At 53.6% G+C, this 17,201-nt stretch overlaps 1 protein-coding gene across 1 annotated transcript in view; it reads right to left on the reverse strand.

Annotated features, from left to right (window-relative positions):
* Positions 1 to 17,201, reverse strand: part of KATNAL2 (katanin catalytic subunit A1 like 2) — a 41,372-nt gene that overhangs the window by 7,208 nt on the left and 16,963 nt on the right. Inside the window, exons 8-12 of the mRNA XM_008049688.1 lie at positions 16,636 to 16,734; positions 14,003 to 14,066; positions 13,705 to 13,823; positions 9,209 to 9,300; positions 7,085 to 7,195 (exon numbers count right to left, since the gene is read on the reverse strand). Coding sequence (XP_008047879.1) covers positions 7,085 to 7,195; positions 9,209 to 9,300; positions 13,705 to 13,823; positions 14,003 to 14,066; positions 16,636 to 16,734 — 485 coding nt within the window. The remainder of the gene's footprint in view (positions 1 to 7,084; positions 7,196 to 9,208; positions 9,301 to 13,704; positions 13,824 to 14,002; positions 14,067 to 16,635; positions 16,735 to 17,201) is intronic.

Genomic DNA, 17,201 nt, shown 5'->3' on the forward strand with positions numbered 1-17,201 from the left:
GCGCTCGGCTTCAGTGCATTCTTTCTTCCATGCGTTTGCCCGTTTCATGATGGGCGATTTGCGAGCGCACCTGCCCATGCCGTGCTGAGCGTCCAGCAGTTTCTCACCAAAAACGGCACGACCCCCACGCTCTACCCTCCCTCTTCACCCGCTCTCGCCCCGAGCGACTTTTCTGTGTTTCCCCGGATCAAAAAAGTCCTCAAAGGGAAGCATTTTGCCGAGGAGGAAGAGGTGAAACAAAAAACGGCAGAGGCACACAAAGGCATCAGAACTGATGAGTTCAAAACTGTTTTGAGCCATGAAAAGTGGGTCTCCACAGGTGTATTGCGTCAAATGGAGAAGACTTTGAAGGTGAACAGAGTTTAAACATGTAGAAAGAAATGCATGTTTTTTTTATAAATATCGGGATTTTTTGGGTCCCCCTTATCCACAAATGGGTAAGCCAACTGTCTGCCTGTTCATAACTAAAAGCAATAATGGGAGGTTTGGACCTGCTTGCAGGATCGCTGACCATTTAAACTCCAAAGACAAAGTGAGACTCGATGTCACCCTGCGGGCCAGGAGGGAGGAGAAAGCGAGCCCCTAGGAGCAGAAGAGCCGGGGTGATGAGCTGGATTTTCTTCCAAGGCTTCTTCCTCGGACCAGCTGCTCCCTGCTCACAGGCATTCGGCTGCAGCAGGGGCCGCTTCTTCGGGCGCCCTCTTCCAGTCCCCACCCCACCCGAACGCCTTCTCCAGGGAGGCCAGGATCCTCCAGAAGGCCCTAGAAGTGGAGCAATGGGGGCAAGCTCCACCGATGGAGGACAGCATTCACCAGCTCCACCCCAAAGCAAGAGACTCGCTCGGTTCTGCCGGTGGACGCGAAGCCAAGTGCCACCCTCAGACAGCCGGGCCTGAGGAGAACCCTGACAACTGTCGTCCGAGGGAGAGAGCCAAGGGGAGGGCGTGCTCCTGGGGATCATTCTCCTGCCAGGCTATTTCTGGAAAACGTAACTCGGGGTGGCCAGGGAGCACCCCCGCAATCCCACACTCGGGTGTTAGACCCAGGACTTCTGTTCTCATGTCTCCTTTGTTCTGGTGTCTTGGGACTTCTATCTCTCAAATGACCAGGAGCATAAAATGCAGCCAGTGCACACAACCCCAGAGCCTGGGCCGCAGGGCCTCCACCCACCGCTAGGTGAAAGCCACGGCACCCACTGGCCATGTCCGCAGTTTGCACGGGCTCCCGGCCTTGCGACCGGCCACCTGCACACCCGGGTCAGCCTCCAGCTGCCTTCCTGAGGCCCTTGTCCACCTCCTCCATTAAACCATGGGGTTCCTGGGACAGAAGCCATTACAAATTTCACACAATTTGGAAGCCAAGCATGACTCTAGTTCGCTTCTTCCGTAGCTGAAACAAATGCAGTTCAAATTCTCTCCGCAAGGTGAGAGAACACAGTCTTCAGCAGCGTGAGCAGAGCCTCGCAGCACATCCACAGCCCCCGTGGAGCGGGTGGTGAGGACAGCCCCGGAACTGAGGATGAGGGAGCTGCGCATTCCGCGGTGGCTCACAGGGGCCCGTGACTGAAGCGTGGAGGGGCGCCTCGCCTCGCAGCCGCGCCCGTCATTCCCACACGGGCCACGCCGCTCCACCCGCATCCCCCAGCCACGCTCGCCCAACGTCTTAAGTGGCGGTGGTGAAGATGCAGCATCGCGACTCCTCGTGTTGCTTGTCGACTCGCAGGGGCCACGGTGCTGCTCTTGCCTCTCGCCTTCCCTGTGATGCCACAGCCCAGCAGAGGCGCCCTTCGGAGGGGGCAGACAGAGGCTGCACACGGCCTCCCCGCTGAGGAGGATGACGATGACCCTGGAGACAGAATGCGTGTGTCTAGAGGACATGGTGAGGTCATGCACAGTGAAGAATCGCCCCGCACCCTGAAAGATGCAGCAGATGAGAAGTGCCACTGAGCATCGAGAATCTCTTTGGGGCTTTTACCACTGAGTCTTCATGTGGCTTGGCACCATCTAGCTCTCGCCCCAGAAGGACAGACGGCTGGGGTCAGACAAGTCTGTTCCCTCATCCTTCGTTCTTTTTTTTGAGTCGCGGTCTCACTCTGTCACCCGTGCTGGCGTGCAGCGGCACACTCAAGGCCACCCCAGCGTTGACCTGCCGGGCTCCAGCGATCTTTCTGCCTCAGCCTTCCAAGTAACCGGAACTACAGGCATGTGCTACCACGCCCAGCTAATTTTTTGATTTCTTGTGGAGATGAGGTCTCGCCAAGTTGCCCAGGCTGTTCTCGAACCTGTGGGCTCAGGCAATCCCCTCACCTCAGCCTCCCAAAGTGCTGGGATGACAGGCTTGAGCCACCGCACCCAGCCTGTTCCCTCATCTTGACCCTGAAGCCAAGGAGAAGATCCGTCCCAAGATTCTTGCTGAAAATACACTATGTCCTCACGGACTCGAGAGACTCAAGGGATGCCTAAACCCTTTGATACAGTGATTTGACTTCCAGGAGTCTGTCCTAAGGAAGTAATCGGAACTTGAGTCAAAGATCTTCAAGCCAGGAAGCACATTCCAGTGTTACTTATAGAAGAGAAGGCTTGGTATCTTCCTGTAGGCTCACCAGGCAGGGAACGATCAACTACATGACAGTTTATTCACGTGAGGGAATTCTGGGCGCCATTGCAAGATCCAGTTTTCAAGCATTATCTAATGACGTTGGAAATGTTCTTATTACAACATTAAGTAAGGAAGGCAGACATCGTGGGAATGTTGCATGGCACAGCCCCCACGGAGGGATGTCTGGTGGTCTCCACCATCGCCGCACGCACATCAGCCCTGTGACCCCGCAGATCTACTTCCAGGAACCTACCCTAAGGACACATGCACAGTGTCACAGGTGTGCCGTACTCACTGAAGCATGATTCTTCACAGCCAAAGGGTGGGATCAGCCCAAGTGCCTGCCACGAAGGGGCTGGTAGGGTGAGTTGTCAGATCCACAAAACAGAGCCATGCGCGGCTGTAGCAGGAGTGAGAACTCTGTGTACTTGGAAAGACCTTCAGGATATTTAGTTAGGATAAAGACATCAAGACACAAAAGCTTGGTGCGGCAGGACACCCTCTGTGTAAGAAAGCCCAGTCCGCTGTCTTGGGCTTCTCTGAGCCTCTGGAGCTCAGCTGCAGAGCCAGTGCCTGCTTCTCTCTGTGTGACACCTGTCGGGTCCTCGGGTACGCGAATGCGCCTCACCCGGGGGCAATTCTGCCCCCAGGGGCGCTTGGCAATGTCCAGAGACGCCTCTTGGCTGCTACAACTACGGGGTGCCACTGGCAGCCAGTGGGGAGAGGTCAGAGATGCTGTGTACAGCCTGCAACCACAGGGCCCTGGCTTCACAACCGCGGCCTGGCCCAAGCAGCCAGCAGACCCGAGCTCGAGCAACCCTGCATCAGCACTCTGGTCCCAGTGAGGCCGGGCCGGGCCTGGCTTCCCCTCCGAGGTTGTTGCCTGATGGCACTGGTGTCATTCCTGAGAATCTCTGTTCTGTGCATAGACAGAAGGTATCTGTACATGTTGAGACAGAGTGTTCATCTTATTAAGGTGTCAAGAACTGAGATCTTTCACAATGACGGAAAAGGTGCAAATAAATGGAAACCCCATCCCCTTGCACTTGAAGGGAAGTACTCGAATGGACTCGTTACGTGCCTCTTCTGAAAACTGTCTGTCCCAGCTCCGTCCCATCGAAAGGCCAAAAAGCAATGCTGGCCTGGTGCAAAGAGCACCCAATGTGAGGCTGCAGCCTCTAAACACCACCTCACACTCAGGGGAGCCAGGACCTCATGGAGAAGTGGCCAGCTCCAGGGCCGAATGGACAGCTGGACCCTGGGTCCCCTTGTGCAGATGACAAGGAGGCCTGGCCCACCACAAGGCCTAAGAAACAGAGACCCTGGCTGGGGTTCTGCCGCCAAGGTGGAAGCGTGAGTCTCGGGAGGCAGCTAGTCAATTTCCGCCCCAGCAGCAGGACAGCGGATGAGCGAGGCTCTGATCCGCGTCCTCCAGCGTGGCCGCCACCACCCCACGTGGCCACCGGGCACTTGAAATGCTGAGCCATGCTGCCGGCGTCACACACATGCTAGATCTGAAACACTGAGCGTGAAAAAGGAAAGTGCAACGTCACAGCGACTTTCCATCGAAGACAGAGAAAAATAACTTTTGAAAAGATTTAGTTACCAAAATATGTTACTAAAATTAACTTCACGTCTTTCTTTTTACTTCTTAAAATGCAGCTGCTAGAAAACTTAAACGCAGACCTCACATGATGTTTCTTTTGGCAGCTACAGAACAGCCAGGTGCAGGGGCATCCCAGAAGGCGCAGGTCTGGGGAGACGGGGCCCACGTGGGAAGCCCAGCAGGGCGAAAGCAGAGAGGGAAGCAAAACGGTCCAGAAAGAAAGGAAGAGAGGCATGCAGAGAGGGAAGGGGGAGGAAGGGAGGGAAGAGAAAAGGAGGGAGGGAGAGACCACTGACCACAGAATGGGAGAAGTCACAAATCTGAGAGAGGACTTGTATCTAGAATATATATCCCAACAATTAAAAGATACGCAGCAACCCTCTTTTGGGTCCCCTCCCACTGCAGGAGCTTTTCTGTTTTCTTCAAAAAAAACCCGCTTTCAAAAGAATTAAAAGATACCCTTTTAAATGGATAAAGGATTTGAAAAGGCATTTCTCCAAAGAAGATGTGCAACTGCTCAGTCGGTCCATGAAAAGATGCCCTGCACCATCAGTCTCAGAGAAAGGCAAATGCTGCTCCTCATCCCTCCGACGATGAGGCTGCGGAGAAACAGGAGCCCTTGCCTTTGGCTGGTGGGGACGTGGAATGGTGCGTCCTCTTGGGAAAACGGTTTGCTGTTCCGCAGACAGTCCAACACTGAGTTACCACATGACCCGATAGTGCAACTCATTGGTATAAGAACAGGTGAACCCATAAGGACACAAAATAGATCGGTGGTTGCCCGGCACTGGGGTGGGCGGAGGAGTAACACGGGATTGCTGATGCATGCAGGGCTTCCTTTGGGGGCAAAGAAAAATGTTCTAAAAGTAGTGGTGGTGGACAGTTGCACAACTCCATAAATACATTGGAAATGGCAGAATTGCATCCTTTAGGTGAGTAAACTGTGTGGTTGGGTGAGGCATGTCTCAAAGCCTAAGGAAAACTCAGAGCTCATGACATGGCACCACACAGTCCTGGCTCTCCAGAACAGAGAGGCCGAGGACCACCCTGTGGGCCTTGCCTCTGAAGGTCAAAGAGGAAGAGTCCTGTTTTTCCAGCACGAACTACAGTTCAGGACAACCCAGCAGCCCTCCTGGATGAGGGAAAGTTCAGCTACAGAGAATAACTCAACTGTCAGTTGGGAGAAAAGATAACCTCGCAGTTCCAGTAGAGGCACCAGTTCAGGCCAAGGTCATCCAAGCCATGATGTGAACTGACCCCGGGGGAGCCAGGAGGATGCCAGCCCGACGAGTCTGTCTTGAAGCCACCCACAGGAACATTGAGACACTCCACGCCACTGATGTCACGCGGCACCGCCCGTGAAGCAAGTTGCCGAAGCATTCCATTGACCCTAGACATCATCAGGCTAATGTTTCGTCTAGAACAATGAAAGAAGCAACACCATCACAAGGACGCATGAGCCCCACCCAGAAAGCCGGGACTTTGTGCAGGACACTCTCTGGGCAACCATAGGCCAATGGCAAGTGGGGAAAGAAAAAAGGGGCAGTGTGCTCTGGGTCCAGAGAGACCAAGGAGAGCAGCCAGCTGCAGAGCGCAGGCCCTGCCTGCGCGGGTCCCAGCTCAGGAAACCGAGGTAAAAAGATGGTTTGGGAATGGTATGGAAAATCTGAACACGCACAGTGAGGAGTTGCTGTCTAACCTGGGAAGGGTCCATGACATCGTGGTAAGGCAGGAAGTATCCTGTTTTCTAGATGTCTGCTGAAGTGTACATGTGAGAAGCAATGTTACAGTTGGACTGCCACCTTGTTTCAAACGGATGAAGGAAAGAAGATTCCTTCCCCCAAAAGACTCCACACTCACAGCCCTCCGTTTGGACTCCATGTATCAACAGGGCAGAGAGACACCCACTCTTAAGATTGTAACATGCTGACCATCCGAGCGCAGCTGAGAAAGTCTGACAGATTCCAGGGGCAGTAAAGCAGTCTAAATCACAAATATATTCAAAATAACAAGTTCCACACGAACACGCTATGATTTCTTTCAGTGGCATCTGGCGTGGAATCCCAGATGATCTGCACGTACTACAAGACAGTCTCTCTTTTCTTATTTGCATGTGGAAGAGGAAAGGGATGTGGGGCATTGGGGACAGAGGGTCCCAGGTCCCAGGGGGGTTATAAGAGCTCTTGACCCTGACCCGACCTTGCCCTCTGAGTGCAAGAAGAGCTGCCTTTCCTCTGAGTCTCCTGCCTCGCCTGCAGCTTAGAAGAAATACCGTATGCGAAAATAGTCTGAGAACTATGAAGGGATTATAATTATTTTTTAAATATGCTTCCCAGGTAGATGCTGCTTTTCCCCAGCCAACATCTCTTATTTCCCAATGCCACTTCTAGAATTGTTCTCAAACCACTCCGGGATACAGTGTGAATAAAAGACTCTGAGAATAGATGATATTTTCAATTGGAGATTATTTAGCTTCCTGTTTATTGTGAAACACTAAAGAGAAGATTTTCCTAGCCAAAATAAAAAATTTTAATATTGACAAAACTCAAACGTACTATTTCAGGAGTATTCCTTGAGTCCTGGAGATCTGGGGCATTTTACAGTTCTATGCCCAAGTCCTGCCTACTTTAACCCTACCATATGATCTGGCTTTAAACTCAAGACATCCACACTAGAATCGCCAGTGGTAGCCCTGGTCGTCGTGCCCCGGTGGAGGCTGGCCTTTCGTGGCGCAGAGAGTGAGGACTCGGGGCCAGACGGGAAACCCTTCACGTCAGTCCTCCAGGCTGGAGCCAGACAAGGCTTGGCCTGCAGGGCTCCGCATCGAGTGTCAAGTGGACTTGGGGGCTCCTGACACGCAGATGACCCCAGGGATCTTACCACGGTAGGTTAGACGCGGCCAGGACAAACACCAGGTCCTCCGAGCGCGCCAGCCCATCCATCTGCACCAGCAGCTCGGTCTTCATCCGGAGGCTGCCTTCGTGCTCCCCGCTAGAGAGAGACAGGAGACGTGACTCCCGAGTGATGGCGCGCCCTTGTGACAAGCGGCGTTCACGGCAAGGCCGGTGGCCATGGACTCGCTTCCGCTCTGACAGCCAACGCAGCTGGGCCTGCCACAGGGAGTGACAGCAAGCAATGGGTCTCATTTGCACAGACGGCAAAGGGAGGAAGTGAATGCACACGAGAATGGCTGACGCTAGCCAGTCATCCCACAGGGCTGGGGGGGACGCAGCCGGCTCCGCCCACGGCGCCACTGTTGACCCCTGCACAGGGTGCGATGAGCATCAGCCCTTTCATTGATGCCGCACCCGTAAAAGTGCTTTCACACCACGCTTCTCTTACATACAGTCTGTAGATCCAGATGGTCAAGAGAAGAACTACTGCGCCGAGATGTCGTACCTTCTTAAAGAAGCAAGACAATGTGGGACTGGACCACACACGACAGATCGGAGGTGGTTTTCTGTGCCCGCTTGTCCTCAAGCCCTCCCACGTTGCCAAAGACCCTGCACCAAGCAAGAGCACTCCCCGAGGACCCGGACCGTCCTGACTGGGCTCCAGGAACCTCTCCTGCCCCTTTACCTGCACAGGCCTCAGGAGAAGGACATGCGTGCCTCTCTTGGGTGGCCCGGCACTCAGCCTCTCGCCTGTGCTCATGTGTGGTGGCAATCCACACGAGATCCTTGGATTGCTAGAGTCTATGCCCCCACTGCTCAGCTGTCTTTTCCTGGGAGAGGAGACCCTCTCACAATGGAGCTTTATATTTCACGAGCATTTGCGCACAACCATGGCTCTTTTAACATAATCAGCTCCAAGAAGTCTTCGGAGCACCCACCCTTATTCCCTGTCCTTTGAAGACTCTGGTTTTACAGTCTTCAAGTGCCAGATGAGGAAACCTGGGACAAAACCCAGAGCAGACGCTGGAAGAGAAGACCAAGAGTTTTCCGACTAGCTCCGCTGAGGCTTGGGATGCGTGGGCGCAGCCGAAACAGCGAATGGCCAGCGGAGTGCATGGTCACCACCGAAAGGCAGGCCAGGCGGGTCTATGCAGAGGGGATGACTCCCAGGGTGGCCTGGAGGGTTCCCAGTGGGACGCCCCGGGCTAACTGGCCCTGACTAAGCCGTGGAAAATGTCCCGCTTCAACCAACTGCACAGATCCCGTATTACTTGGGTACCTCTTCATGGCTGTCTTTCTTTGCTGGGAAAATGGTTTCTGACGAGCAAAATTTCATAAATTACCTTCTAGTTATACTTCCCACAAGCTAATTATTTGTTTTTCATTACTTGATGATAGACCATTAGAGATCATTAATAAATGCAGCTGTGTTGAGATTTCCCAGAGATCTGTGTTTTCAAGCCAGGGGTGCCAAATTTGGTAAAAAGCTTCAGAGAAAAACACCTCTGATCAAGATAGAAAGCTGGTCTTAAAAACACAGAAAACACAGTGCCACGCAACCTCTTGGAAGCACCCACCAGGCTTCGTTCAGTCTGAGAAGGGCTCCTTCCGGCTGGAGACCTCAGCCGATACCTCATCTTTCGAGACAACACGTGTGATGCGTTTCGCGTCAGGCATGCCGAGCCTAGCTGGGGTCCCAGAGAAGTGGCGGCTTTCCTGGTCTCACATGCCTCTCGGGAAGGAGGCTGGCACCCGGCCCTGTGCAGCAGCTGGGGGGGTGAGCCCGGTCCCCACGGCAGCCCCTGGAGGTGGCCATGCGGCTACTTGGAGCCACTAGGGCCATGGTGGCAGCCCAAGAGCCTGGGGCTGGATGATCCTCAGGCCTGAAAACCACTCTGCGGTTAGCGAGGAGGGGACGGCATTTCCTCCGGTGATAAAGACCACTTAAACTAGCTGTCCAGTTCACAGGGTCTATTGTAAAGACCTTTCCGTGTGTCTGCAGAAAAGGTGGGCTTGCTAATAGGCTCCCTCTGCTGGTACGTGCTGACGGGCTTCCAGCCACCAAGCACACTTGCAAGAGAGGGGAACGGTGACCCAAGACCCGTCTCACCCGGGAGCTGTGCCTCGCTGGCTCATCACCGACTCCAGCTCGTCCAGGAAGATGGTGGAGGGGGCGTGGTAGCGGGCAAGTTCAAATAACACCTGTGAGGGAGAAGCAAGCATGGTCATGTGAGGTCACGGAGGTCGCTGCCAAGTCCTCCGCCACTCGCAGAGAGGGAAAGCCCAGAACGACTGTCCTGTGAGCACTGGTACCGCGCTCTGTGCCTCCGCAGTCACTTGCAGTCAGTACTGTCACTTCCTGCCCTGTGCGGTGGGATGGGCCAACTATTTCCACTCATCACTTGACAAAATCACAGCCAGTGAGAGCAGGGGTCAGTTCGAGGCTCCCAGGCGCACATGGGAGAGCGTAAGAGAAAACTCGGTGCCCCTGAGACACCCTGCCAACAGCGCAGTCCCTGGGGACATGAGCATCCTGGGCTATGTAAAATCCCTTGATCATGCTTCCCTTGACCTTTGGGGACCACGGGAGGTTATTCCCAGAAGAAGAGAGTGCAGGGAGAAGATAGGGTTCCCATCGTGGGTAAGAAGGCTGGAGAATGTTCCTCCTTTCTGCTTCCCAGATAACTCCACGGGGTCCCAGACCACCTCCGCGGTGCGGTGGGCTCAGGTACTAGACAGCAATTCCTGATTGAGTATGATGTTCCTTTCCAAAATAAAATAAAATATTATAGGCTGAACAAGAACACGAAGGCAGCCAGCAAGAGAACAGACACATAAAAACAAAATAAAGAGCTCTAAAGGGAGACGTGGTGATGATGAAAAGAATATACCACCATAAACCTTTTTTTTTTTGCCCCGAAACTGTTCTGTTGAGCATCACAGACAACCCTTCACTGGGTGATCAGAGAAACAGGGGAGATTCAGCAAGGAATAGAGGCTCCTCCACAGGTGTGGGCCTTTATTCTCCATGGAGCTTGGAGCAAAGCACGCAGAGTGAGTCAAGGGGGCTCCACGTCAGCCGCGTCTCCACGCCACAGCACGCAATCCCTGATGGCCCCCCATGAGTCCAGAGAATGATGGCAAGGCTGGACACTCATCACAATGTCTTTTGGAGACGTAGAGGCCAGACGGGGGCTCATGCCTGTGACCCCAGAGCTTCGGGGGGTCAGGGTGGGAGGATTACTTGAGGCCAGGAGTTTGAGCCAGCCTGGGTGGCATACAAATCCCATCCGTACCAAAAATTAAGAAATGAGCCAGGTGTCATGGCTCACGCCTGTAACCTGAGCTACTCACTCGTGAGGCCAGGTGGGAGGGTCTCTTGAGCCCACGGTTTTGAGGCTGCAGTGAGCTAGGATTGCACCACTGCACTCCAGCTGGGGTGACAGAACAAGGCTCTGAATTATAACAATAAATCGAGACCACCTAATTAGGAGCAAATAGCAAATAACTTTCCTTCCTCATCTCTCTCTCTCTCACACACACACATACACACTCCCAATACACCTGATACCTGACGCTGAGGGTGATTCCAGTGCCCTTAATGTCCATGCCAATTGGCAGTCTACCCAATGAGAAGTGAAAGGTAAGACCTATACTAGACCCATACCCTCTTTTAAGAAGCTCGCCAAGGACAGAGAGCCAAGACCTCTCTAGGACCAGCATCCGGCTGGAAGGAGACCCACATTGGAGGCCAGGCCTTGCGGCTGTCCCTCCATCACTCTTTCTGCTCCCAGAAAATGCAGAGAACGCTGGGTGTTTCTAGAAGTGCCGGTCTGGAGTTTTCAGAGGAACCTGGCTGAAGTCAAGTCCTCAGCTGTGGGGGGCATGGAAAGATGCCAGCATCCACAGGTGTGTGCATTTGCCAGGAGACACCTCTTGGCTCAGGAGCTGTCAGCTCCAAGAAGCACCAGCACCAGGAGAGAGGGAGGAACACCCCAAGGGTTCCTACAAACAACTCTTTGATGGGCGTAGAAAGAGAAGTAAGTGGCAGACAAGCTCTACAGTTGGAGGGAAGGGCTGGGGAGGGGGTGTGTCTAGCCTCCCAAAACTTCTAGGTAAGGGGCCTCACAGTGGATCCATGGTGTTCCAGGTGAGGATCTTCCCAAGAGCTCAGAAAAGAAGAAAAAAGCGATTTCGCAAGGATGTGAGATGGGGTCCTTCAAGGTTAGCAGAGGTCATCTGTTCTGTTTCTGCTCGAACTTCTTTGATATCCAAACTAAAAGTGCCTTTCACAGAAAAGAGAAACATAAATATTTTCTAAACCCATGAAAAGAATGCTCATGCTCACTCAGGATCAAAAAAGTACACATTCAAACCCTGAAATATTGAAAGGCTCACTTAGTCACTGAAATAGCCTAGCAGAATGGCAAAGACTTTTTTTAATGTTTCTTTGGTGCTACGCAGTGTTGGGCAGGGTGTGGAGAAGGAAACACACTCACGAGCCACACGTGGGACTGTGGGCTGGCACAACCCGTCGGCAGCAACTTAGCCACAAGCGGCATCCACTGCCTCTGGCCCAGCAAACCCACGTCACAGGAATCGCCTGCACTATGACCTGTGCAAAGGTATATGTGCAGAGAAGACAGTCCAGTTCTGCTCACAACAGCAGGAGGCTGGAAGCGATCCAAACGCCCATCAAGTAAAGACCAGTGACCTACGCTGTGGTGCATCCACACAACAAACTACACGGAGACATGAAAAAGATGTTCTGTCTATCTATAAGAGTGTGCAATGACTGGGCCCAGTGGCTCAGCCTATCATCCCAGCACTTTGGGAGGCCGAGGTGAGTGGACTGCCTGAGCCCGCAGGTTCAAGACCCACCCGGGCAACTTGGCGAGACCTCCTCTCTACGATCAATCAAAAATTTGCCAGGCTACTCAGTACCAAACAAGAAAATTGTTGCTGCTTCGGTCTTTGTTAAGAATATTCATGCCCTCGGATGACTTACTTCCAACCGATCATGGTCTGTTTGGAAGTCGTAAGGGAGCACTGCCAAGGACTGGCTGGCCTCAAAGCAGCCACTGCCCATGACTTTGAAGTGATCTTCAAGGAGTGTCAAATGTGCAAGCTTTGCAAGTTCCGGTTACTCACTCCCTCACATGAGGCTCGTGGACATGGATGTTGACATCTTCTGCCTCCCTGATCTCCACCGTGAGCCTCATTCAGCACCAGCCCCGCAAAGGAGCTCGAGACTTCCTCTTCCGCCGAGGTAAGCTCTGTCCAGTGGGTGATGCAGTCTGTCTTCGAGCATCTCGGTTTCTCGGCTCATGGTTCCAAAAGCCACTTTCCATGACAGGAGAGGAGTTCGGTTGTCATTCGGCACACGAAGTGAACCGGCTAGGTCAAATTTCTGGGCAGCAAGAATCCCAATGAGTGGGATTTTGGCAGCCACCATGTCCCCAAGGCGTGCAGAGGCCTTGCCCAAGTCCCGCAGACCCGGCTCTGCCGTCAGCCCAGGAGCCCGAGCACAGACCCACACGGTGTACACAGTGTCGGTCAGGGCCAAGTGTAGCTGGGATCCAGCTGACAAGAACGGCATGGAAGCCACACTGCAGGCGCAGCCGACCTGAGCCCCTCTGCGGAGCCGGCATGAGTGAGACTCACGGTGGGGATCAGGGAGGCGGCAGATGTCAACATCCATGTCCCCGAGCCTCAGTTTAGGGGTGGGTAGCAGGAACTTGCAAAGCTTGCACATTTGAGACATCTTGAAGATCACTTTGAAGTCACAGGCAGTGGCTGCTCGGAGGCCAGTCCATCCTTGGCAGTGCTCCATTATGACTTCCAAACAGGCCATTATACGTTGGAAACACCACCGAAGGGAGTGTCATTAAGCATCTTTTCCCTTTCAACAATGCCTCGTATTTCGTATTCACTTAGTATTGACGACGCTGTCAGTCTGTTGGGAGTGGTAGTTTCAGAGGGTTTCTGAGAAGTGCCCTCCTCACTTGGTGGCAAACATCATGAACAGGGCTGCAGATACAGGGACATTTCACAAGGTGAAATATGCCACAGGCTAGGTGCAAGATACTGTCAGGTAGGAATAACCGTGCAAGGAAAGCAAAAGAATCCCACAGGCTGTGGGCGCTGTAGATGGAAGAAAAGTGACTCAGAACATCAGAAGGAAGAGAGATGTCTTCAGCTTCCTTCTGCTTCCTTAGGGCACCTAGTCTAAGGACCGGCTTACAGTGTTGCCTCCCGATACAGGTCAGCTGAGTATACCGGATGTGCTTAATAATAAGTGCTTCTTGGATGAATAGGAGAATAAGCCACTGCTGAAACCTCTTTTTTTTTCCAGCTTCCATTTATAAGTTGCATGAATCAAAGAAGAGCTGCTGGTCAGATTCCCGGAGGGCAGAGCTCATGCCTTGCTGATGGCATGATTAAGACACCCACATAACGGTCTACACACCGCCCAGGCCTCTGATAACCAAGAGCCAGGATGGACCCTGCCATACCCATCACGTGCCAGCAGGTGTGCGCTGACGTGACTGAGCACCACCCGCTCTGCTAGGACTCACATCGGAAAGCCACACCCAAGGCTCCTACCCGGACGAGCTTCTCCGAATCCCCTCTCCACTTGCTGACGATGGTGGACGCCGAGATGTTAAAGAAAGTAGTTTTGCACTCGGTGGCCACGGCTTTGGCCAGCAGCGTCTTCCCTGTGCCTGGAGAGAGATGCATGTGGGTAATGGATGGGCGGCCCCTCGTCCCCACAGACAGACAGATGGATGTCACCTTGCACCTGCAGAGGAAGGGCTGTGTGGTACCCGGTCCTGAGAAGGCAGAGGGGCAGCTTAGCCCCCACACACACACTGCGCCGAGGCCCACCAGAAGACGCACTCACCTGGAGGGCCGTACAGCAGTAGTCCTTTCCAGGGGGACAGAATTCCCGTAAACAGCCGCGGGTACTGCAGGGGAAAGGGACAGGGTGAGGCCCTGGAGGAGACGCCGCCCGTGCACACTGAGTTCTGCCAGCCGGGACGGGGGAGCTGCCCAGGGACACAGGCGCTTTGCTCCATGGCAGCTGCTTCTCTATAGATCTTACTCATCCCAATTCTTATGTATTTTATTGCTTTTTTTTAGAGGTGGAGTCTCACTCTGTTGCCCAGGCGAGAATGCAATGGCACGAACATGGCTCACTGCAGGCACAAACTTTTGGGCTCAAGCAATCCTCCCACCTCCGCCTCCTGAGTAGCTGGGACGACAGACATATCCCACCACTCTCAGCAACCTTTTTTTTTTTTTTGGTAGAGACAGGATCTTGCTATGTTGGTTGGCCAGGCTGGTCCTGAACTCTTGGCCTCGTAGTGATCCTCCACCTCAACCTCCCAAAGTGCTGGGAATACAAGCATGAGCCTGTATTTTATTTCACACTTGGTAAGAATGCCTGACCTGGCTGTTTCTTAAAGAGTAACTTTTTAAGGAAAAGAAAGTTCTGAGTGGGAGCTTTTCCTCCCCGTGACCACAGTTGATTCCCATACACACATCCTCACTCCCCCAGAGCTCTGCTTGCTGCACACTCAGCAATTCCCGAATTGTGTAGGCAGGCACAGACTTTAAGGTAAAGACTAGCGCTGGCCAGGCATGGGGGCTCATACCTGGAATCCCAGCACTTTGGGAGACAGAGGTGAGAGGACGCCTGTGCCCAGCCTGGGCAGCATGGCGAGATCTCGTCTCTACAATCAATCAAAAAATAGCCAGGTGTGGTGGTGCATGCCTGTAGTTCCAGCTACTTGGGAGGCTGAGGCAGAAGGATCTGAGGCTGTGGTGGCCGTGAGTGTGCCACTGCACGCCAACCTGGGCAACAGAGTGAGACTCTGACTCAAAAAAAAAAAAAAGGCTAGAACCCTCTAGTAGAGGTGAAAGTGAGTCGCACACAAGCCCTGGTGAGGCCTGTGTCAGCAGCTGGGACTGCTGGGTGGCAAACACCCTCCAAGACCCTGACTCCAAAGAGGACACACCTAGGCTTCAATGGGTCTCTCCTGTTAGCTCAAATTCAAACAATCTGGGTAGGGGGTGGGCTCGGTTGGTAGGGAATGGGGTGGGGCAAGAATGAGAGTAAGATCACAACCGGCCATTAGCTTCTTGTGAATGCTGTGGTCATGCCTCACCGCCCTCACACCTGGAGCGTCAGACCGTGGGGACGGCGCAGCCAGGGAGTGTCAGTGAGGTATTCTACCTTCCTAGAAGTTCAGGCTGTGGCTTCCCTTGGCAGGAGGTGAGTACATTTCTGTTGACTTTGAACACCAGTGTGTTTCTTACCCTGTGTCTGAACATGGGAACAAAGAGGGGGAAAAGTGTCCCCAGGTATTGATTTTGTGTTCTTAGAACAAAGCACCAAAAGCCAGGGGCTGCGCAGGCTCAGAGGCAATAATAAACGGGTTATTCAACAACAGCAGGTTTCAGAAAATGGGACAGAGGATCTGCGCTCCCCTGTCAAAGAGAGGAGTCCATTTCTCCAACTCGTGAATTGGGGTTGGCCTGCGACCTTGGCCAGTGGGACACAGCCAAGACAAGAGACTCGAAAACGTAAGACATGTGAGGAGAGGCGTGACTGTGCTTACGCGAAGGACTCGCCCTGTCTTGCCTCTTTCTGGAACCCTCTGTCACCATGTGTACGGCCTGCTGGAGGACAGAGGCCACGTGGGGAGAGTCCTGGTCATCCCAATTTCTCCATCTCTTCTGGTCCCTCTGGCTTATGGCCTGGGCATGTGACTGAGCCCAGACCCAGGACCGAGTCCCGGCACGTGCTTGATCCCAGGCATGTGAATGAGTTCAGACACGTGACTGAGCCTGGACCATACCAGCATGTGGAAGAGGATGAGCCGGCCCAGCTAAGCCCAGCCCAATCTGCCCACACACAGAACTGCAAACTAGTGAGTGAGTGCTGGCTCCAGGCCCTAAGTTGTGGGGTACCTGTCATATAGCAAAAGCTAAGCAGCACCCTGACCTCTCATCACCCCACTTGTGAATCAAGCATGAAGAGGCTATCTTCTATTTTTCCACCTGTTCTGTGAGCTGCCAGTAATAAGTACTGAGCACAGCATGCAGCCCCGCTGGCCACCACCCTGGAAGGGGCTGTCTGGTCTTTTCCACCAGCCAGAAGCCCAGCCCTAGATAACACAGGGGTGAAGGGGATGATCTGTGGAAACAGAGAGAGCCCTCTCCAAGGGGAGGTATTTTGACTACAGCGAGCATATTTTTACGGAGGCGGGCTCATTGGAACCCACATACCAAGTCAAGCCTATTGCAGAGTCCTGGACCTTAACGTTTCACCGGACCGGACACCTGTCTTGAACCAACTGTGCCATAATTTTAAGCTGGCCAGGGTGGGCCAGGTCGCAGTGCGCCCGCGTTGGCAAGTATTGCAACCCAAATGTTACCCCGTCGATACCCTTCCTTTCCCAGTGGGTGCCTGGCGCATGGCTTGCCCAGCGAATAATGAGCAGACACGACCCCCAAGGCGCCCGTCCTTACCCGTGTGGGGTACACAATGGCTTCCTTCACCAACTGCTTGGCTGCGTCGAGTCCCACAATGTCGTCCCACTTCACGTTCGGAGTGTGGAGGTAAATGTCCTGCAAGGCACATGTGATCGTGCTGTTCAGGCCGCTGTTTTCCACCCTCCTCCCACAGACAGAGGAGCAGCAGAACGCTGGGTCACAGCAGGGGGGTCCGGGGCGCAACGGCTCCTGTAAGAGGCGCGTGTCTGTGAACACCTTGCTGTGCCAGGTTCACTCACCCAGGGCATGCTAAGAAAACGCTCAGTGGCTTTCCCTGAAGAAGATACTGACAGCACTTTTCAAGGGGGGAATGGGAAAACAAAACCTTCTAACAATGGACTGGACCTGTCCCGGGTCCATTGCAAGCCACACTGATGTGTGGCCCTGATTAAAGAAGCCGCGGGATGTGCCTTCAAACTGCAGTTGCCTTCATGGCGGGCACAGTTCCCAGCCAGCCCGCCTCCCTCCTGTTCCTTGATCTCGCACTCGCTCTTAGTTTGTGGCATGAAAGAGATAATGCTCCTCTGAAACCAATTTCTCGC

This window comes from Carlito syrichta, unplaced genomic scaffold, assembly GCF_000164805.1.
Source record: "Carlito syrichta isolate Samal-C Ts95f unplaced genomic scaffold, Tarsius_syrichta-2.0.1 Scaffold135982, whole genome shotgun sequence".
Taxonomy (NCBI): Eukaryota; Metazoa; Chordata; class Mammalia; order Primates; family Tarsiidae; genus Carlito; species Carlito syrichta.